Here is a 24071-nt window from a genome sequence, read left to right on the forward strand (position 1 = left end):
TACAAGGTAAAAAAATTTACAGTAACTATCAGAAAGTTAAGTAAAAAGACACGAGGTAATTGCTTGAGGGTATACAAAATATCTCAGGTAATAAAGTACTGAAAACTAGGTGTGGAGGATTAAAGATTCTTTAACATGCTTTTCATTTAAGATGGGAACTATATCCTTTCCCCTTGAATCCAGGCAGGTTCTGTGACTCCTATGACCAACAGAATATGACAGAAGTGACAAACTGCCAGCTTCCCAATCCAGGCCTTCAGAAACCAAAAGTTTCTACTTCCTGTCTCTTAGAATACTTCCTTCTGAAACCCAGCTCTGAGAAACACAAGCCATAGGGTAAGCCTTGTATGGTTGCCTTGATTGACAAGTCTTGCTGAAAAACAGCATAAGCTGCCAGCCATGTGAGTGATCTATCAAGCCTTTAGAAGTATATTAATTTTTTCAGATCTTAGAAAACACAGACTTAATGGAGAAAAAAGTGAATGGAAGAGAAAAGGGAAAAAAGGACAGAAGAAAGGAAGTAAAGCAGGAAGGGAAAGAGGGACAGGAGAGAGAAATACAGAGTGAGTAAGAAAAGGGAAACATTTTCTCTTAGATGCTTCAATTTTTTTTAGTCTTAAAATCTAAATACACTGTATGAGATCATTTTTATGGGTAAGCACAGTTACACGTAACACATGTAATATTCCTTAGGTTAAAATAAGAATTAAAACCACAAGGAATATGAATATACATACACACATTTTATTTCAGTATTTTAAAAGTTCCTAGGAATATTATATTTTCTTTATACTTCTCAGCCAAAAATGTATCAAGTATAAATTTCGGAATAAATTATGTAGTACAAAATAACATGGAATACTACCTCATGGGAGCATTGTGAAAAATAAAAAAATGTCATGTATAAGAGAGCAATTTATAAGCCATAAAATGATAGGAAAGTTTAAATATAGTTGTTATATGTCTAGAAAATCCTCTACTTGCTTCCCCAAGCTTGACTGCTTAAGTAGAAATATGGACATAAACATAAATATAATATTTATGTAAAACAGGAATAACATGATATATGCCATATACTATTCAGGGCTCAACTCTAGTGTCAACTCCTTTATTAACCCTCCCTTAAACAATCTAGTTATTAAAAAAAAAAATCTCTCAAGAAAATAAAAAATAATCCTCTAGAATATAAACTTCATGAGAATAGGCATAAGTGGCTGAAACATTTGAATTAATCCCTATGGCATGTCACTACTTATTTATTTCCAGAAAGGGACCATAAGTACTAATCTAAAATACCATGAGAGGCACCTCCTAACAGAGCACTGTTATCTTAGCTCTAGAGATTTATCAAAAATATAATTATTCCTGAAACACTTTTCCCACAGTCTACTTAATTGCTTACTCAAACTCAGGGAAAATCAAGGGAAAAATTACAACTTCCAGGAAGAAATAACTTATAATTACAAAACAGTTAAGTGATTGCAAAGATGAATCTATGGATAAACCACTAGCCAGACTCATCAGGAAAAAAAGGGACAAGACTCAAATCAACAGAATTAGAAATGAAAAAGGAGAAGTAATAACTGACCCTGCAGAAATACAAAGAATAATGAGGGATTACTACAAGCAACTACATGCCAATAAAATTGACAACCTGGAAGAAATGGGCAAATTCTTGGAAAAGCACAACCTCCTGAGACAAAACCAGGAAGACAGAGAAAATATAAACAGACCAATAACAAGAACTGAAATTGAAACTGTGATTAAAAATTTTCCAACAGGGCTTCCCTGGTGGCGCACTGGTTGAGAGTCCACCTGCCGATGCAGGGGACGCGGGTTCGTGCCCTGGTCCGGGAAGATTCCACATGCCGCAGAGTAGCTAGGCCTGTGAGCCTTGGCCGCTGAGCCTGCGTGTCCAGAGCCTGTGCTCTGCAACAGGAGAGGCCACAACAGTGAGAGGCCCACGTAAAACAGAAAAAAAAAAAAAAAAAAAAAAAAAAAAATCTTCCAACAAAAAAAAGCCCAGGACCAGGTGGCTTCACAGGCAAATTCTATCAAACACTTAGAGAAGAGCTAACACTTATCCTTCTCAAACTCTTCCAAAATATAGCAGAAGGAGGAACATTCCCAAACTTGGAGGAACGCTCCCAAACTCATTCTACGAGGCCACCATAACCCTGACACCAAAACCAGAGAAAGATGTCACAAAAAAAGAAAACTACAGACCAATATCACTGATGAGCATAGACGCAAAATATCTTCAACAAAATACTAGAAAACAGAATCCAAAGGCACATTAAAAGGATCATACACCATGATCAAGTGGGGTTTATCCCAGGAATGCAAGGATTCTTCAATACATGCAAATCAATGTGATATACCATATTAACAAACTGAAGGATAAAAACCATACGATAACCTCAATAGATGCAGAAAAAGCTTTCAACAAAATTCAACACCCACATGTGATAAAAACTCTCCAGAAAGTAGGGATAGAGGGAACTTACCTCAACATAATAAAGGCCATATAAAACCCATAGCCAACATCATTCTCAATGGGGAAAAACTGAAACCATATCCTCTAAAGACCGGAACAAGACAAGGATGCCCACTCTTACCACTAATATTCAACATAGTTTTGGAAGTTTTGGCCACAGATATCACAGAAGAAAAAGAAATAAAAGGAATCCAAATGGGAAAAGAAGTAAAGCTGTCACTGTTTGCAGATGACATGATACTATACATAGAGAATCCTAAAGATGCTACCAGAAAACTACTAGAGCTAATCAATGAATTTGGTAAAGTAGCAGGATACAAAATTAATGAACAGAAATCTCCTGTATTCCTATACCCTAATGATGAAAACTCCGAAAGAGAAATTAAGGAAACATTTCCATTTACTATTGCAACAAAAAGAATAACATACCTAGGAATAAACCTACCTAAGGAGACAAAAGACCTTATGCAGAAAACTATAAGACACTGATGAAAGAAATTAAAGATGCTACAAACAGATGGAGAGATATATTATTTCCTTGGATTGGAAGAATCAGCACTGTGAAAATGACTATACAACCCAAAGCAATGTACAGATTCAGTGCAATCCCTATCAAACTACCAATGGCATTTTTCACAGAACTAGAACAAAAAATTTCACAATTTGTATGGAAACACAAAAGATCCCGAATAGCCAAGGTAATCCAGAGAAAGAAAAACACAGCCCAGAAATCAGGCTCCATGACATCAGACTATACTATGAAGCTACAGTAATCAAGACAGCATGGTACTGGCACAAAAACAGAAAGATAGATCAATGGAACAGGATAGAAAGCCCAGAGATAAACCCATGTGCATATGGTCACCTTATCTTTGATAAAGGAGGCAAGAATATACAATGGAGAAAAGATAGCCTCTTCAATAAGTGGTGCTGGGAAAACTGGACAGCTAGAATACTTCCTAACACCATACACAAAAATAAACTCAAAATGGATTAAAGACCTACATGTAAGGCCAGACACTGTAAAACTCTTAGATGAAAACATAGGAAGAACACTCTATGACATAAATCACAGCAAGATCCTTTTTGACCCACCCCCTAGAGAAATGGAAATAAAAACACAAATAAACAAATGGGACCTAATGAAACTTAAAAGCTTTTGCAAAGCAAAGGAAACCATGAACAAGACGAAAAGACAACCCTCAGAATGGGAGAAAAGATTTGCAAACAAAGCAACTGACAAAGAATTAATCTCCAAAATACACAAGCAGCTCATGCAGCTCAATATCAAAAAAACAAACATCCCAACCCAAAAATGGGCAGAAGATCTAAACAGACATTTCTCCAAAGAAGATATACAGATTGCCAACAAACACATGAAAGGATGCTCAACATCACTAATCATTAGAAAAATGAAAATCAAAACTACAGTGAGGTATCAGCTCACACCAGTCAGAATGGCCATCATCAAAAAATCTATAAACAGGGTTTCCCTGGTGGTGCAGTGGTTGAGAGTCTGCCTGCTGATGCAGGGGACACGGGTTCGTGCCCCGGTCCGGGAAGATCCCACATGCCACAGAGTGACTGGGCCCATGAGCCATGGCTGCTGAGCCTGCGCGTCCGGAACCTGTGCTCCACAACGGGAGAGACCACAACAGTGAGAGGCCCACTTACCGAAAAAAAAAAAAAAAAAACTATAAACAATAAATGCTGGAGAGGATGTGGAGAAAAGGGAACCTTCTTGCACTGTTGGTGGGAATGTAAATTGATATAGACACTATGGAGAATAGTATGGAGGTTCCTTAAAGTACTAAAAATAGAACTACCATATGACCCAGCAATCCCACTATGGGCATACACCCTGAGAAAACCATCATTCAAAATGAGTCCAGTACCACAATGTTCATTGTAGCACTATTTACAATAGCCAAGACATGGAAGTAACCTGGGTGTCCATTGACAATTGAATGGATAAAGATGAGGCACATATATACAATGGAATATTACTCAGCCATAAAAAGAAATGAAATTGAGTTATTTGTAGTGAGGTGGATGGACCTAGAGTCTGTCATACAGAGTGAAGTAAGTCAGAAAGAGAAAAACAAATACCATATGCTAACACATATATATGGAATAAAAAAAAAAAAAAGGTTCTAATGAACCTAGGGGCAGGACAGGAAAAAGGACACAGATGTAGAGAATGGACTTGAGGACACAGGGAAGGGGAAGGGTAAGCTGGGATGAAGTGAGAGAGTGTTCTGGACATATATACACTCTCAAATGTAAAATAACTAGCTAGTGGGAAGCAGAGACATAGCACAGGGAGATCAGCTCGGTACTTTGTGACCACCTACAGAGGTGGGATAGGGAGGATGGGAGGGAGATGCAAGAGGGAGGGGATATGGGGATATATGTGTACATATAGCTGATTCACTTTGTTACACAGCAGAAACTAACACAACATTGTAAAGCAATTATACTCTAATAAAGATGTTTAAAAAAAAAGATGCATCTATAAAAGAGTAAACAGAATTTACACCTTATTCCTACTATTATGTCAAAACACTAATGACCTCTTTTTTCACATTTTCTATTTTTTAATCTTCTTGCACAGCATTTAAAACTGCTATGGTTTGAATGTTTGTGTCCCCTCAAAATTCACATGCTGAAATCCTAATGCCCAAGGTAGTGGTGTCAGGAGGTAGGAACTTCGGGAGGTGCTTAGCCCTCATGAATGGGATTAGCCCCCTATAAAAGATACCCCACAGAGCTCCCTAGGTCCTCCCAACAGGTGTAGATACAGTAACACGTCTTTGACCCAAAGAAGGCCCTCACCTGACCAGGCTGGCATCTTATCTCAGACTTCCAGCCCCCAGGACTGTGAAAAATAAATTTCTGTTGTTTGTAAGTCACCCAGTCTGTGGTATTTTGTTATTGTAGCCCAAATGGACTAGAAAAAATCCTAACATGTTCTAAATGTGTATGAGTATGGTAATATCAGGATAGCTTGTTTTCCTTTATTTCCACATATCAATGAAACGTAGTAAGTTGAAATACTTACCACAGCTTTTAACATAAGTATCCATAACTTCAGCACTGATCCCATTTGGCCCATTCTCACTTGGTGCATATTTTCTAAAAAAGTTCTGAAAAGATATTATTTTCATGTTTATAAATTCAATACAATCCTTAAACAAATTAGCATTTAAAAATTGTAAATAATGACAAAAAGGTGTCTGGTGTACAGCAGTCAGTAATTATAAAATGTGGACTTTAGGAAGCATATTCCTCAGGAATCAGTCTTATTACTATGCTTATAGGCTAAGACAAACAAACAAACAAATAAATAAATAAAAGCCTGCTACTTCTATACCACAGGGGAAAACATTAAATAAACTTACTGCTATATCTCTATACTTAATTTACCAGTTTGTTTCACCTTTCTCTTGAATGTAAACATGAGGGGTTTTCTGGGTATCATACATTCTCCTAAAAGTGAACATGAGTTTTAAAAATTACCTTTTAAGGATGGCCACTGAAACACTGTTACCATTAATAAACTCAATAAAGTTACATTCCAATTTTCAAAATAATTAGAATGCAATGCTAAGAATTTTCAGATTCAGAGGAAAGTGATAGAAAGATAAATATAAGAGATGAAGACTGAACCAAAGAATTATAGGGGCACAATAAATACACTAGAGTGTCCAAAGAGTCTGGAAACACTGGGGAAAATCATGCATTTATTTATTTTTCCCCCAGATTACCAACTGGACCTATTCCCTTACATCTAGATGTTAAAGAAAAATACACAGTGTATATTATTTGAAAATACAACTAACATACTATTAAAAAAGTAAGTTTATCCTATGTTTTAAGCTTTTTGGAGCACTTTGTAAGTTTGACAAAGAATCTATATCTAGAATATATAAAGAACTCCTATAAATCAATAAGGAAAAGACAAATGACCCAACATGAAAATGCGCAAAAGATATGAACAAGCACTTCACAGAAGAAATAAATGGCCTACACGTATTTTTAAATACTCAATCTTTCAGGTAATCAGGGAAATGAAAACTAAATAATAATAAATACCAAAATTTAGAAGTTTGACAATACCAAGATTAGGCAAAGATGGGTAGCAATGAGAAACAGTTGCTTATAAAAACAATTATTTTAGAAAACAATTTTTAATTATCTACTAAAGTTGAAGATAAGATAAGCTATGACTCAGCAAAATTATTTACACAGATCACACATGAAACTAAGAATCAGGACACAAACTGTCATTGGTTTAATTTACAAAATCATAATTGCACAGAGCAACATAATAATTGATAACTTTATTAAACAATTACTTCAGTTAGAACCTGTGTTAAAGCTCTGCATACATTTCATGTCATCTTCAGAACAATTCTAGAGCTAGGTACTCTTCATCATTATCCAAATTTTACAGATATAAAAACTGAGACTTGAAGGGTATGTTAGGGGGTCCCCTACACCTCTGACAGGTTTGATTTGTTAGTTGGGGTCACAGACTCAACTTACAGTTGTACCACAGCAGTGTGTATTACAGTAAAAGTATACACAACAGGATCAGCGTGGGAAAAATACACAGGCAAAGCCTGTGAATTCCATGTGCAATCCTCCTTCCTGTCTTCTGTGAAGGCATACACTGAGCGTACTTACTGGGGGCTGGTCATACAGGCACCCTCTACAGTCTGTTTAGTTCAGTAACTATCAAAATTCTAGAAGGAAAGCAGGTTGTTTGCTATAAATCATATTATTTGTACAAACAGTCTAGGTATGTGAACCACCCTTATCAGTTAAAAGCCAAGTTCTCACAGAAAGCCAAATACCAGCTAAAGGCTAACCTGCTTGCAAGGTTACACAAAATATAGCTAGAAAGCTGCAGAGCCAAACTTCAAACTCAGGCAGTTTGATGTTTTGAGTGTGAGCTTTTAACCACTGAACATGACTGTATCCCAAACCAAACAACAGAATCAACCACCTGTTTTGCCAACAAAACAGAGTAACGCTTTCTTGAAAATCTAAACTCCATACTGAATTACTGAGACACTCTAAACTGAGAAACACAAAAACACACTACAGCAAATATCCTCTATCAAGCCTTTCACTGTATTATTTTTCATCTCAGGCATATCAATTTTTCTGTGTGAATTATATACATTTTTCTTAGGAAAAAGAAAAATTATATTTAAAAATTAACAAAATAAACTATTAAGATGTAATAAGAATTCTGAATTAAACACTAATTCACATATTTTAAATGTACAAAAAAAAATCCAAAGATATACATGGCTTAGTCCCAGAAAAAACTTGTCTTTTCTTATACTAAAGGAGAGAAATGACTTTGGAGGTGGGGATAAGGGTCTTAAAAAAATAATTGTGCAAAACATGTACAAGCAAAAATATCACCGTAGGACTGTTCTGACAAACAACAAAAATCGGAAATAATCAGAATGTTCACTGATGGCTAAATAAATTATAATATTTCCATACTTTGAAATATAATACAACCATAAACTTTAACAAATTTAAAATTTGTTTACCAGTTAATTCCTGATCTCCTATTATATGTTAGGCCCATTTTAAGGAACTGAACATCTACCATGGAAGCATTTCTAACTGTTAGCATTATTTACTTCTCAGGAAAGGAAAACAACTTTAGGGAAGACAGGTGATAAAAAGAGACTGTCATTTCTAACTTTATATACTTTTTATAAAGATTGAAATTTTTATAAGAATATATTCATGAAATTTATAAATCTTTAAAATAGATACTATACCTGAATGCTTCCTTCTGTATCAAGAACTTCAGCAACAGGAACTGACTGGATAAATTGCATGAAGCCTACACAGAAACAGATGCATTGTATTAAGCATAGCTATTGGTGAAGCAATAAAAATAAAGATTCTGCTAAGAACAGTCTTCATTTGAAAATGTATACACTACAAACCTAAAAGCTTAAAGAGGTCTATAAACATTGTATTTAGTATACACTGGCATTTACATCATAGGAAATACAAGGAAACTTTAAAAAAAAATTAGCTGACAATCTGTATGCTTCTCAAGGCCAATTTCTATTATTATACACAAGGAACACAAAGTAATAGGCTAGGCTTCTTAAATCTGGAATAAAAATTTCTTTCTATAGTATTATAACATATGTCAATTAAAATTATTCTGAATTTAAAATCATTTTAAGAAATCTGGAATTGTGGAATATCAATCACCTAACCCTAAAATTATAGTATATTCATTGGCTTTCTTTGTGTAATACTCCATCTTCTGCCATTCCCTGGAAATGATATAAGAGGGAAGTATAAATCCCTTAAACTACCAAAAAGAAGGGAAAGAAGATAGAATACAGGAGAATAAAGAGAAAAAGTAAATCTGGTAAGTCTAGGGACAACAAAAGAAGTATAAAACTACAAATCTGTGAAAAAAAATCAACGTTGAATGATGGAAACTATTTCAGGATCATAACCATGATCTGGTTTTGGTAAGTCTTACATTATAATCATTCACATGCAAATTAGGAGACTGTATATTTCTTTAGAGTAAGAAATGTATCATCTATTCTTATAAATACTGAACAGTCTGCATTAATGCACTTAACAGACGTTTATAGTTTTTCTACTATGTAGCAAGAACTTCGCCAGATAAGCAAAAATAGAGCCTTGACCCTGCTTTCAAAGATCTTACAAGCTTGCAAGTTTTATTGGGATAAAAACTATGAACGAAAGAGAATAGCATAGGGAAACCTATATTACAACAGGGATCAGAGGACATCTGACATCTGAACCGTGTTTTGAAGGATAATAAAGATTAATTAGTAAAGCGGAAAGGATATTAAAGACAATGATCATATAAGACTGAAAAGAGCATGGTACATTTGAGAAAATGGAAGGTGGCTGGTGTGGCTAAAGCCTAAGAAGCAAGGGGGAGAGTGGCAAGAAAGAGGTGACAGAGATAGGTGCAGAAGTATGTCATACCATGCAAGAACTTGTAAACTAAGCTAAGGCTTTTGTCTTTGTCCCAAGAGCAAATGAAAGCTAAATAAATCAATTTATTGGGAGGGAGGGAGGGAGAGACGGAAGGTAGGCCAGCAGTCAGGAAGGCCCAAGTGGTCTTCAGTGTTACACATGAGTTCAATCTCTAACATTCTTAACACTTTTCAATTGGAAAAGGAAAAGTAGGGCTTCCCTGGTGGCGCAGTGGTTGAGAGTCCGCCTGCCGATGAAGGGGACATGGGTTCGTGCCCCGGTCCAGGAAGATCCTACATGCCGCGGAGCGGCTGGGCCCGTGAGCCATGGCCGCTGAGCCTGCGCGCCCGGAGCCTGTGCTCCGCAACGGGAGAGGCCACAACAGTGAGAGGCCCGCGTACCGCAAAATAAATAAATAAATAAATAAATAAATAAATAATAAAAGAGGAAAAGTATACTCATTGGACACTGAAATAAATAATAATGTTATAAAATAAACTTACCATGTTTTGTACTAGTGGCTAATACTTTATAGGGCGTCAACTTCAAATCCAGATTTTCTTTTCGTAGCAGCTTAAGATCAAAAGTTATATTAACCAAATGAAAAGAATGTTATAAAATAGTTTTGCACGCAAGTACTATAGCACTTTAATACACAGAGATTTAGAAGGTAAACCTAAATTAAGGCTTAATTAAATCAATTAGTTAATTTAACTTTGATCATCAAAATAAATGTATTAAGCACTTTACACAGTGGCATGTCAAATTTCTTATCTTTTTCTAGATCACTGTCAGTTTTTGATGAACAGAAGGGTTCCTCCCAAGGATTTATGCAGGCCTTACTGGTCACAAAGTATTTTAGAACACAGAAAAAGGAAATGAGGACAAATATTTTCCTTTATAAGCCAGGGACAGAAACAGGATTTTAAAAAGAAGAAGATTTAATTGACTAAGAGGAAGAAAATTACTAAGTTTAACACTGAAAGAACTTAACTGGGAAAAACATTTTTATAAAAAGGAACACATGCAGTTTCATTTTATACTAATCATAAGAGCCATCCTGCAGTGTACAAAAACAACTAAATTTGCTCAAGATCAAGTGGAGATTGTTCAGCTTTCTAGGACTGCATCTGAATGTTACAAAACAATTCTGTCCATGCACAGCATATCCACTAAATCATCAATTTCTAAAATGAAAATATGTTCCCTACCAACATAAGGTTATGTTCACCTTGTCCATGAGTGAAATGATTTGGAGAATAAGTTGATCTTGGCGTAAATCATCCCCATGCTTAAATATAACTGGATATTTGCCTCCATCTTCTGTCTTAAAGAATAACTGTGCAGGCATAAGGGCACTCTGGAAATAAAAATATTATTTTCAAATTATATAAGATGGAAATGTGGGGAAATTTATAATAATCTAAAGAAAAGAAATGAGTCTAATAAAGAAAACAAATAATAATAACCTTAATTTATACAGGCCATGAGAAATAATAGCATAAAAAGTATCAGACAGAGGGATGAACAGACGTGTGACAAAGCAAATACAGTAAAATGTTAATAACAGGATAGAAGAAGTGGGTATACAGTTGTTTACTGTGAAAGTCTTTCAACTTTGTTGTATGTTTGAAAACTTTCATATAAAATGTTGGGGGAAAAGGCAACAAAAATGCTTCAAAGAATATATGGTTAGAACCTACAACCTCTAGTGGACTGAAACTCCAAACTTCAAATTATCTTAAATTTGTAGTATCCTTTTATCACCTCAGGCAAAATTTATTTTATAAATTACCTTGTACCCTAGCTCACAAAAGCTCAAGAAGAACTGGAAGTGATCTTCCTAAAGATAAATGATAAGCAAGAGGTTCTTTGTTGTAATTTCCCTTTTCAGATTCGGATCTGATTCTGAAATTTAGATTTCATCTGAAATCTAATGCAAGCAGCTGACAATCTCAGGATAACTAAGCACTAATCCCAGTGCCTTAAGGGGTTCACTCCCCATGGAGATCTAGCTTTCATTCTTAAGCTAAGGTCTACAAAATACTGTTTAAAAATACTGAAAACTAGGTGCATAACCTTTTCAGCTCTAAGGAGTTCATAAAAAGACAACAGGAATTCATGGATTCCCCTACAACTCTGTGCAGACATTTCAGTGTATGTACAAGCATATGGGTAACATTCTAAAGTATCCAATCCATCACTTTCATTGGACCCTTAAAGACATTCATGACTCAAAAATGGTTAAGAATTATAATGCTAGAGTTATGTAGTAAACACTCTAGAACCATTAATTGCTAACTGCAATTCAGAATTTTTAAGAATGCCCACATACTTAATAAGAGCTGGAAGAAAAAAATCAGGACTGAATATTAGGATTAAAAAGATGTCCCATGATATTTTATTGACCATCTACTTTGTGTATATAAGACATAATTATAAAATTATATTATTAAGGAAAAAATGGATCCAGAATACACCTAACAATAATGATAGATTCTTATGCCCCACTCTTACAACTCCTGCTCTATGTCTTAGATATTCTTTTTTATCCTGTTTGCAAAAAAATAATAAAACTCCTTTTTTGATTCACTGGTTTTGATTAGTCCTAAGGGAATGAGAATATTAGAAGCAGGTCTTATTTGGGAGTTCTAGCAAGAACTAAGAAATACTTGCATTTTCTCTCCTGTACCAGCATTTTTCAAATTGCAAGATATAATTCAATAATGAGTTTTAAAACCAATTAAATACGTTGCAAACATTTAAAAATTAATGCAACAGAACAGTTTTTAAAAGAATAGAAACTATTAGAGTCCATAATATGCAGTAAGGTTAAGTACTGCTTTATGAAACTTACGTTGCAGTTGTGTGAGTTGGGCTGCCATGGGCTGCCTTTAAACACACCCTTAAAAAAATCAACCATTTTTTACTGTAATCACACCCCTTTTCATATACCCAAGTTGTTGATCTATGAGCCCTTTCTTATCTGATACAAAGTAATATCCCAATGCAACTTATGCCCTTCCACCCTTAGAATCAGAAGACCTAAAACATCATGCCTCAGAGAGACCTTTCAATATGATGCCCAGCAGATAATGATGCTTCTTCACAAGTAATGATGCTCAGCCCTTTGGCCTGCTTAGAGAAGGCAGCTGCTACCAGTTCTTTCTAACTATCCAGGTGGTGGCCAGCCAAAAGAAAGTCTGGCATGCTATTAAGGACTAAAGAGAATTACTACACTTGAAAATACAAGAAAAAATTTAAGTCATAGGTTAACTAGAACTCATATCTAACCACGGGAACTTATAATGTCTAAGTTTGCGATTTAACTTTTAATTTTTTTTAAAAAAAACTTACATGAGAAAAATCAGGTGATTAATAAATAGTTCAAAAATTAAAGATTAAAAAATCCAGATATAAAAATATTTTATACATTTCACATAAAAATGTCTACTGATAATACAAAAAGATCTTAAAACACACTGATAAATAAAAGGTATCTTTTTTCAAAGGTAGTGTCTAAAGATCCACCACAATTACCTTAAATAATGTAGCTGTTTCTGGGATTATTCCTCTAATTTTCACCTGGGGTTCTAAAGGCAATGGGATAAGTTCCACATCGGACAAGTTCATCTTTTCGTTGTCTCCAAGCAATGCCTGTAGTCTCTCATTCTAGGAGAACAAGTTAGAAAGTACTAATTAGGTTAAAATGGAAAAGGAGTTTTTAAAGCGCATGGTAAAGACATAAAGACTGATTCTATTAACTTTAAATTATTTGCAAAGCACCATAAAAGTATATGCGAAGTAATACAACATAAAGGAGAGAGTATGTGTGAGAGACAAGCACTTATAATCCACCTGACAAAAGCAGCAGCATGCTTTAAAAGGAGCAATCCCTTGACCTATGAAAAGCTGGACTTTCATAAGGTTAGGGAATATGTTTCTCTTGCTGCAACTGATAATCAGGGATATACTCAAGCTGGACTTAAAGATGCAATTTCTATTTTCAAAGGATCTGTGAAGTCACAAGGAGAAACTAATTTCATTTGAAGCTTAATTTCTCATGACCAAATATTAAGCAAGAATTTCATTAGCTGTTCCATTGCATGTATTGGGTTTAGAAAGTAAACTCAATTTACTTGGAGGAATTTGGACCTTACCTTTTACTGTTCATTGACTCTGTCTGATCGAACTTTTCCCAAGATATCACCATTTATTTATTTCCTTTAGCTCACATGCACGCTGCATTGAGCCAAGATTTCAGAAATTGAGAAATTCAAGCCATGATGAAACAGCTTTGTCATTTAGCAGCATCTATAGTGTTTAGACCAAGCCCATCTATTCAATTTCAAAATAACAATCTATTTCCTTTGAAAGCTGTGAGAGTATTGCATTCTTTAAACAGGTGAGCTTGTTCTTAAAGGGAGAAAACTTGACCTAATACACTGGGCTTCTTCCTATTTCTCAAACATGTCACACATGCTCCCATATCAGGGCCTTTGTGCTTGCAGCTCCTCTGGCTGGAATAGTCTTCTCTAGTTATTCAGTGGCTTGCTCCCCTACTTGCTCCAGGTTTCTGTCCAAATGTCAACTCTCAGTGAGGCCTTCCTGACTATTCCATTGAGAAGTGAAAAGCTGCCTTAATACTCGAACCCAGCACTTCCTATTCCCCTTTCCAGCTTTTTCTCCAAAGCACATGACTCTATCTAGCATAAAATATATTTTACTTATTTTGTTAACTTTCTCCTCCAACAGGAATGTAAGGTCCTTACATTCTAAAGGTAGGGATTTTTATATTCGCCTCTGTATCCTCAGAACCTAGAAAAGTGCCTGGCACACAGTAGGCATGTGATACATTTTTATAGAATAAATATTATAACATAAAGAAACACAAAGTGAAAAGAGACTACTGAACATTCAAAATGAAAGCTTTAATTGTTTTTTAAAAGTGTGGCATCAATGCATTTTTATTGGAACTCAAATATCTACATTCAAAGACCTCAATCAAGAGAATTTTTCCTTAAATGAGATCAGCAAAGGAAAGAAGGTGGCAACAATATTATTATTTGTTTTACCATCTGACACCTAACTCATGGATCCCCTGGCCACACATTTAACGCCGTTGCACTCACCAAGGCAACTCTCTCCCAACTTCGTTATGAGGGATGGAAAAGTACTATTACATATGATTGCAAATTATTAGCTGTAGTCATTTCATTATTCCTAGCAATAACACAAATAATGGTGGTAGAGAGTCATCTTGGCATTTCACTAAAACTCGAGGGCTTGTTTCTAGTAAAACTAAGTAAATAAAACTATGTTTGTCTTTTATCACATCATGAAAAACTGTCTGAAAAGATTTTTAGCCAATGTTGATACTATATTTAGGACTGTCTGACTTAAAATATAGGAAAAAACAATATGTGTTTTGCAATATGTGGCAAAAACAACATTTATTTGGGGGGACTATAAGTGCTGTCTCCAGTAGGGAGTCAACTTCCAGAACAGCGAAAACTGAGGTGTATCCAGAGGCTCATGGGTGGTGAACAAAAGAGTTATGTCACATAAGAACAAACTGCGCTTTAAATACATGTCCCAAACTGACAGTCAAAAGAACAGGCATTCTTTCTGATGGTGGGCACTGGGGTCACACTGCTCCTCACCAGGGCACCTCTGGAGAGAAGGGCTCCAGGAGGAACAGCAGTAGGAATTTAGTTATTTAACCAGGATTTGTGATTCTTCTCAAAAACAAAGAAAACGCCGACTCAATAAACATGTGTTTCTCTGCAGCCTATTTTCTCCTCCCTAACCTCGTTAACATTATTCCCTGCACACATCTCTGCCAGACCTGATCCCCTGCCTTTAAATTCCTGACTCAATTTTTCACCTTTTAGTCTCTCCGCCTTCCTCTCACAATTCTGAAGGACAGTAAAATGTGTTGTGGTGTTTTACAAATGTCACCAAGAAAGATTTTCCATTTATGGGATTAGGTAAAGAGAAGGTATCAGATGAATCCTTCATATCATTTGGGCAAAAGATCAGGAAAAATAACATCTGAAGAACAGATGCTCATCTATTATCATCAAGTAGAAACCTCACCCCGTTGAGAGCAAAATCAATGTACTGGCCATGAGAACACATTGCCAGTCACTATCACTAGTTCTGCAACCTTGGGTGAGTTACTCTGGACCTTCTTTTTCTCAGAAAAATTCTAGTCTAAATAATCTCTAGAGGTTCTTTCCATGTCAAATAAATTGTATTCTAAGATACTAAGATTCTAAAATGAGAGCCAGAAAAGCACTGTAGATAAAAATATGGACTCAGAATGTCTGGGTACAAATCCTAATTTCAACACTTACTAACTGAGGACATCTGGCAAATTACTTAACCTCCTACTACCTACTTTTCCTTACAATTGGGATAATAATAGTACCTAACTTATAGGGTTGTTGTGTGGATAAAAATCAATGTATATAAACTCATAAAATAGAGTCCCATACATAATCTGTACTTCTAACCACTCCTATTACTATAACAGGCCTCATTTAATTGCACTTCACTTTAGTGCACTATGCAGATATTGATTGCATTGTTTACAAATTGAAGGTCTATGGCAACCCTGTGTCAAGCAAGACTATCGGTGCCAATTTTCCAACAGCACTTGCTCACCTTGTGTCTCTATGTCACATTTTGGTAATTTTCACAATATTTCAAACTTTCTCACTATTATTATACTTGTTATCATGATCTGTGACCAGTGATCTTTGATGTTACTATTGTAATTGATTTGGGGCATCATGAACCAAGCCCCTATAAAACGGAGAACCTAATCGATAAAACGTTACGTGCGTTTTGACTGCCCCATTGACCAGCTGTTCTCCCTCTCTCTTCTTCCCCTATTCCCTGAGACACAATGTTGAAATTAGGACAATTTACAACCCTACAATGGTTTTTATGTGTTTAAGTGAAAGGAAGAGTCACAAATCTCTCACTTTAAATCAAAAGCTAGAAATAATTAAGCTAGTGAGGAAGGCATGTTGAAAGCCTAGACAGGCCAAAAGCTAGGCCTCTTATGCCAAACAGCCAAATTGTGAATGCAAAGGAAAAGTTCTTGAAGGAAATTAAACTACTAAGAACACATGGATGATAAGAAAGCAAAACAGCCTTATTGCTGATCCGGAGACAGTTTTAGTGGTTTGGATAGAAGATCAAACCGGCCACAACATTCCCTTAAGCCAAAGCCTAACCCAGAGCAAGTCCTAACTCTCTTCAATTCTATGAATGCTGAAAGAGGTGAGAAAGCTGCAGAAGAAAAGTTTGAAGCTAGCAGAGCTTGGTTCATGAGGTTTAAGGAAAGAAGCCATCTCTATAGCATCAAAGTGCAAGGTGAAGCAGCAAGTGCTGACGTAGAAGCTGCAGCAAGTTATCCAGAAGATCTAGCTAAGATAATTAACAAAAGCGGTAGATGACACAGCCTTATATTCGAAGAAGATGCCATCTAGGACTTTCACAGCTAGAGAGGAGAAGTCAATGCCTTGCTTCAAGGCTTCAAAGGACAGGCTGACTCTCTGGTCAGGGGCTAATGCAGTTGGCAACTTGAAGTTTAAGCCAATGCTTATTTACCATTCCAAAAATCCTAAGGCTCTTAAGAATTATGCTAAATCTACTGCCTGCTCTATAAATAAAGAACAAAGCCTGGATGACATCACATCTGTTTACAATATGGTTTACTGAATATTTTAAGCCCACTGTTGAGATTACTGGTCAGAAAAAAAAAGATTCCTTTCAAAATATGACTGCTCATTGACAATGCACCTGGTCACTCAAGAGTTCTGGTGAAGATGTACAGTGAGTTAATGTTTTTTATACCTGCTAACATAATATCCATTCTGCAGCCCATGGATCAAAGTCTGATTTTGACTTTCCAGTCTCAGTACTTAAAAAATACTATCATAAGGCTGTGAGTGTTAGTGATTCCTCTGATGGATATGGGCAAAGTAAATTGGCAATGTTCTGGAAAGAATTCACCATTCTAGATGCCATCAAGAATAACTGTGATTCACAGAAAGAGGTCAAAATATCAACATTAACAGGAGTTTGGAAGAAGTTGATTCCAACTCTTAGGATGACTTTGGGAGGTTCAAGACTTCTGTGGAAGAAGTAACTAGCAAGATTTGCTAGACTTAGAAGGGGAGCCTGAAACTGTGACTGAATTGCTGCAAACTCGTGATGAAACTAACAGATGAGAGGCTGCTTCTTAGGGATGAGCAAAGGAAAGTAGTTTATTGAGATGGAATCTACTTCTGGTGAAGATGCTATGAATATTGGTGAAATGACAAACAGAGGATTTAGAATATTCCATAAAGTCCGTTGATAAAGCAGTGGCAGGGTTTGAGAGAACTAACTCCAATTTTGAAAGAAGTTCTACTATGGGTAAAAATGCTGCCAATGAGCACTGCATGCTACAGTGAAAACAAATTGTTAGTGAAAGGAAGAGTCAACTGACGTGGCAAAGATTAATTATCTTCATTGTTGTCTTATTCTACAAAATTGCCCCAGCCACTCCAACCTTCAGCAACCACCACCCTGATCAGTTAGCAGCCACATCATCGAGGCAAGGCCTTCCATCAGCAAAAAGAGTATGATTCTCTGAAGGCTCAGATGATGGCTAGCGTTTTTTAGCAATATTTTTAATTAAGGTATATACATTGCTTTCTTTAGGCATAATACCATTGCACACTTAACAGACTACAGTATAGTCTATACTATACAGTATAGTGTAGACCTAACTTTTATATGCACTGGGAAACCAAAAAATTCATGTGACTCACTTTATGGTGATATTTGCTGTACTGCAGTGGTCTGGAACAGAACCTGCAATATCTCCGAGGTATGGCCGTAATTGCATGATAAGAATTCCATAAAATATATCAACCAAAGAGACAGTACCAAAACTCAGTATTTTATGATACCAAGACATTATTAGTCATAAACAGAAAGCAAAGCCCAAAGGTTTACCTTTTTCTTACGATTTCCACTTTCACGCTGAACTGCCTTCATTAGGTGCACCAGCCGATCTACAAAGGTCTGCTGTGCAGCCAACAAAGAACGCATAACTCTGACAGACTTATCACCCTGAAGGGATTCAAAGGAAAGAAAGATTAATTCTATGTAGCATAATGATTAGGGTTTCTTCAATAGCATGGGTGATCTTTATTCTTTTAATAGCCACAAACTTCACCACAAAGTAGTATTGAAAAAAATTACCTTTATTCAGAGATAATGATAAATCTGTTATCTTAAACACCGCCAACTCTTCCACAATTGAAAATTAACTGAATCTTCAGCGAATACTGGTCTATCAAAAATTGTACTTTTTTTCCCACACGCAACCATGTGACAAGACAGAATTCATTCACCCAAAATGTATTCACTCACCAGTTCAATAAATATCTGGAAGCCTATAATTTCTTCAAAAATGTGCTGGGCATACAGTAGAAACAATACTATCCTCAAGGAAATAAATATATACTTAAAAAAAAAAGTTCTCAAAGAGTAATATGATATGCTTGCTTAGTAAAACAGAAGTCATAAAAACTAAATGCTATAAAGTCTCATGTAGTAATTCTCAGTTCATAAAATATTATAAAATAACATTTTCTCATTTAATCTCTCCAATTACATTGATAAAGGCAGCTTGGCAATTGTCATCCTTATTTTGAAGATGGAAATTTATGCTCAAAGAAAGTGAAATTTCCTCACAGGATGACAAAGGTTATAAGTGACAGAAATTATGAGAGGACCAACTGCTTATCTGCTAGTCAGTTAGATATAGAGAATCTCTGGCCTCTGAGAACTGTACAAAAGTTTAGACTCAAAGAGTTCAATAAGATGTGACTTAAGTTTTTAAGAAAATTTAAATGAAACATGAAACAGCAGATAAAGATGTTCTGAAGTAAAATATTACATTTCTACAGCAAATCACAGTTAATGTCGTGACAGTTTTCTTTTCATTGCCTGTGCACCTTCTGCTCGCTGAACTGTGACACTGCCTTAACAATCACAAGAATACCAGGCGAAAAATGGCTTACATACCTCTAGAAACTATAAAAGCAAAAATATAAGTTATATAGAAAGTATCTGTAATATGATCATTACCAGATTTATATAAATAAACCTAGTCTTAAAAATAAAAACAGAAAACAGAGAGTGAAATAAAAAAGCAAAGCTTTGGGGGTTTTTTGTTCCAGGTATAGGTTTATTTTACTAAATCAGGGGTCAACAAACTTACTATAAAGGGCCAAGGATTAACTACTTTAGGTCTTGTTGACTATAGAGATTCCATACCAGATATTTATCTCCTATTGGAGTACAAAAGTGACCACAAACAATATGAAAACAAATGAGCATGACTATGTCCCAATAAAATTTTACTTATGAACACTGAAATGTGAATTTCACATAATTTTCATGTGTCACAAAGTATTATTCCTCTTGTGATTTTTTACAACTATTTAAAAATAAAAATCCTTAGCTCATAGGGCATACCAAAACAGGCAATAGGCCGGATATGTCCCATGCACCATGTCTGCCAACCCCTACATTAAATGGTTACCTTCAACAATGCTTGGCTGAACCGTCTCATTACATTCAAGTACATCTCATGGGTCTTTGGATCTCTCTGCTGAGTATCTTGATCTTCACATTCCACTATCACATACCTTAAAAATGTTAAGTCATTCATGTAAATGTGAAATGAAACTCAGAATCATTTTGTAAACACTTATGCCTTTCCATTAAAACAGATCAATTCACATTTGCAAAAATAATGGGAGTAATGAAACACATTTTATTATCACTCTTTTTAAAGCTGAAAATTCAGGAACAACATATATAACCTTCTATAAAGGTAAATTAATAACAGAATGCCTTAATGTGTACAATATCCTAGACTTTCTAAAAAATTTGGCATCAAAATGAGCATTTTCTCCTAATGCTTTATGAGGTACACAGAGCATTAACATCTTCAGAAATTATATAAGCTCACAAATCTACCAAGTAACTCATGAACAAAAATATTTTCAAAATATATGTAATACTTTTGGTATTACATAAGGCTCTCTTATTCTGGGGAAAAACAACAACAACACTGAAGCTTTTTCATTAACATACCTCTGAAAGATAAATTAAAATCTTAATTTTTCCTTTCATATCCAATTTCCCCATTTCTCAAAATTCCATATATAATCTTCAATTTTTCCATCATAAAATTGTGGTTTTAGAGAGTTAAAAAATTTTAAATATAAATATAGTCTTAAACCTAAACTGCTTATACAATTCATATAATCATATAAACAATGAACTGGATTAGATTTTAGAGGTTGTCTAATCCAGTGTTTCCAACTGTTCTGATTGGAACAAGCCATACTAACAAATACATTTTAGATCACAACTCGTTACACACAGCCCATGTGTGCACACAGATGCATAAAACTGAAAAAAATTTCACAAAGCAATATTCTATGAACAATATGTTAATATTTGTTACTCTGTTCTATTTCACTTTTCTTTAAATAACAAATGCTAGACTGTGAGCCTTAAAACTGATTTCAGTGGATAATGATGTGCAGTTTCAAACTTGCTTATTTTATCAATAGCGAAACTTAGAGGTGGCTGTATCTTGCCCACGGTGGCACAATTGGTTGACTGAAGAGCTGAAATCAGAACCCTGGACTCTGGGGTCCTCGGCTAGAATTCTTTCTACTAAGCTTACTCTCACAGTTTGACCTTTAAAAACCACATGAAACTTTTCAACTTCCTTAACTGATAGTATTTCACAAATCTCAAATCACAGGGCTTACTATTTTCCTTTATACTATTTCTGGAAAGAAAATAGTTAACCATCTAGAAGGTAAACTTCATAAGAGCAGAGAGCTTACAATTTCATGGATTTAACAAGTATCTCAATGTTGATAATTCTCAAATATTAATATATATCCCTTTTCCCACATCTAAGGCCTAACTTTGCATGTCATTAGGTGATCTGCTTTTATATTCAACTACCCTAATTTTCAAGCAGCAGATCCCCTTTTCAAGACACTGCTTGTCATTTTTAACTGAAGATGTGTAAAACTGAAGTTATCACACTAAATGAGTTATTTTTCTATCTCAATTGAAGGCATTATCAATATTTCAGGCATTTAGGCTACAGTTTGAATCACGTGAGGTTGTAACCAAACCAGAGAACACAGGTTCTACCTAAAACTATAACCGGCACTTTGTGTTTAATTTGTGGTCTGTGCATCTAGAGCCAAACTTAGGTTACATTCCCTCACTTCAAACACCTATATCCAATTAGTCACTAGGCCCTGTTGATTTTTTCCTAAAAAATGCTTCTTGTAGTTGTACTGTACCACTAGCAAGCCCTGTCTGGAATCAACCAGCAGATACCTCTCACCTAGCTTCTCTAACTCTAAAAACAAACCCCTTATTGATCAATACAATCATCCAAATTTTTCTTCTTTAAACTACCTTCATCATGTCCCACCTATATTAACAAAAACATCAATGGTTCCCGCTTTTCTACTATTTTAAAACAGTTTCTGTGGCCATAAGCTTCTGGTTCAAACTTCCACCATCTCCAATTCATGCATTCACACTCCAATCAGCTCGACTCCCCACCACCCCCACTTTGTGCTTTCGCTCATATTTCGGTACTGTCTAGAAACACCTTCCCACCTCCACCTTTCCTTATTCTACCCACCCTTCAAATACAGGTGACACTCCGTCTCTTCCAGGAAGTTTCTGCAAACCCTAACAACTTCTTTCTCCTCTGCCTTCCTAAAACAGGCACAGCCTCTCATACAACTTGTGCTGATAATGTTACCTTGCTCGTCACTGTTTCACACATTTACTCCTAGCTCCTTTCAGAGATTATAAAGAAACCGATGCCAGATTCCGTATCTTAAAAATCTTTAGTAGCCCTTGACATACACAATATAGTCTTACACAAAGAAATGTTTTAAAGGTTGATAAAAGTTAAGAGCCTTCTCCCACTGACTTCCCAGGTGATCTGGAAGTCCTCAGAGTTGTATAACCTAACAATAGAATTTTCTGTAAAGTGGTATGAGGAACTAAACCCTGACACTATATCTACCTTATAGAATGAGAGTTCTAAACCAAAAATTCAAGAAAGCATTTTTCAATCTTGAAACTGTCAATACAGATTCAAACCCAGTCCATACTCTCTAACCCTTTAAAGTCCTTGACTATTCCCATCACCTTAGTATATTCATTGTGTTTTCCTGTGTTTACACGGCAACTCCTTTCTAAAGGAGTAATACAGATGACCACAATATACGGCTCCACTGCTTTATTCAGGTCCCATTGACTGCCAAGTAAACACAATGGCTGCAGCTACGTGATAAAGGTCACATATCAAACACCTCTCAAAATCATTCAAGCCAAAGTTCTTATGCAAAGGAAAAGTCCATCTAAAATAAAAATGACAGTGTCATCTCCAAAATGAAGGACAAATTTAGGTCAAGACTAGAAGACCTAGATTTGAGTCACTTCTGAATTCTCTGTTCTCAGCAGTAAGGAGACTCTACAAAGCACTCTCAGGTGCTTCCTTGAAACCTGTCATCTTCAAGTAGAAATGCAGACAAAATTGCCTGGGTACCCATCATATGATGACATCAGTGGGCTACCTGTTTCCTGGCAATTTCATTTTGTGAGGTAAATAACCTTTATTACCTTGAAAGGTCTTAAAAGTTACAGAAAAACATGTCAAGGCAGCCAAAGTTTACTTTCAATTTCAACATACTGGAATAGCTATAAAAATAAAAAAAACTGCAACAATTTACAGATCCTGATGCCCAACACTTTACAGACTGGAGACTATAACTCCCCTCTGAGGTTTAAAATGTTGACACTATTCATTTTAAAAGGATTGTCTGTACTACTGTAGGCCTCTAAGGATTCAACTATAGCAGGAATCCTGTTTAAATCAATGGAAAGGGAACAAATGAACAAGGAAATTCAAAATGTTCAAAAGGAAATAGCACAATCAAGTAAAATTTATATTTTAATACATCTGTTATAACAGAGTAAGCTTAGACTGAGAGGCATATAAATTGTTAAATGTGATTAATATTTTTATACTATTCTGTCCAGGTTCAAAGGAATAGAATGATTATTTTAAGTCAATTATTTGAAATTATTTCCCATATTTTCACCCTACAATCACAAAAGTGGTGTGTACCAAAGTCAGAAGTCCACATCAATAGCTTTTTCTTCCCCATGAGTGTTTCTGAATATGAAATATGCAGATTATAAATATGGGAAAAACAATTACTCCTCAGAGAATGAATAGACATAGCACATGCTATTGCATCAGTGAATCAGAGACATAGTGGGAAAACACAAATCAAATCTAAGTTTGATGGAATGCTTATAAGCCTGGGAGCTAGGGCTGTACTTTGTTTATTATCTATGGAGAAAACAAAGTGCTCTTTCTGAACAGAAACTGTTGCCTCGTTGGAAACTGCTCATCTAATAGGTT

General features: G+C 35.5%; 1 protein-coding gene across 5 annotated transcripts in view; it reads right to left on the reverse strand.

The window, feature by feature from the left end:
* The window catches only part of PIK3C3 (phosphatidylinositol 3-kinase catalytic subunit type 3), a 153876-nt gene that overhangs the window by 43970 nt on the left and 85835 nt on the right, over positions 1-24071 (reverse strand). For all 5 annotated transcript variants that reach the window (XR_010933046.1, XM_067699228.1, XM_067699227.1 and 2 more), the window contains 7 exons: positions 20124-20229; positions 18527-18643; positions 13049-13180; positions 10740-10868; positions 10012-10081; positions 8308-8372; positions 5559-5643 (listed from right to left, as the gene is read on the reverse strand). Coding sequence is in view for 4 of the 5 variants with exons in the window: in XM_067699228.1 (XP_067555329.1) it covers positions 5559-5643; positions 8308-8372; positions 10012-10081; positions 10740-10868; positions 13049-13180; positions 18527-18643; positions 20124-20229 (704 nt within the window). In the remaining variant the exon portion in view is untranslated. The remainder of the gene's footprint in view (positions 1-5558; positions 5644-8307; positions 8373-10011; positions 10082-10739; positions 10869-13048; positions 13181-18526; positions 18644-20123; positions 20230-24071) is intronic.

The sequence above is a fragment of the Pseudorca crassidens genome, chromosome 12, assembly GCF_039906515.1.
Source record: "Pseudorca crassidens isolate mPseCra1 chromosome 12, mPseCra1.hap1, whole genome shotgun sequence".
In the NCBI taxonomy this organism is placed as follows: domain Eukaryota; kingdom Metazoa; phylum Chordata; class Mammalia; order Artiodactyla; family Delphinidae; genus Pseudorca; species Pseudorca crassidens.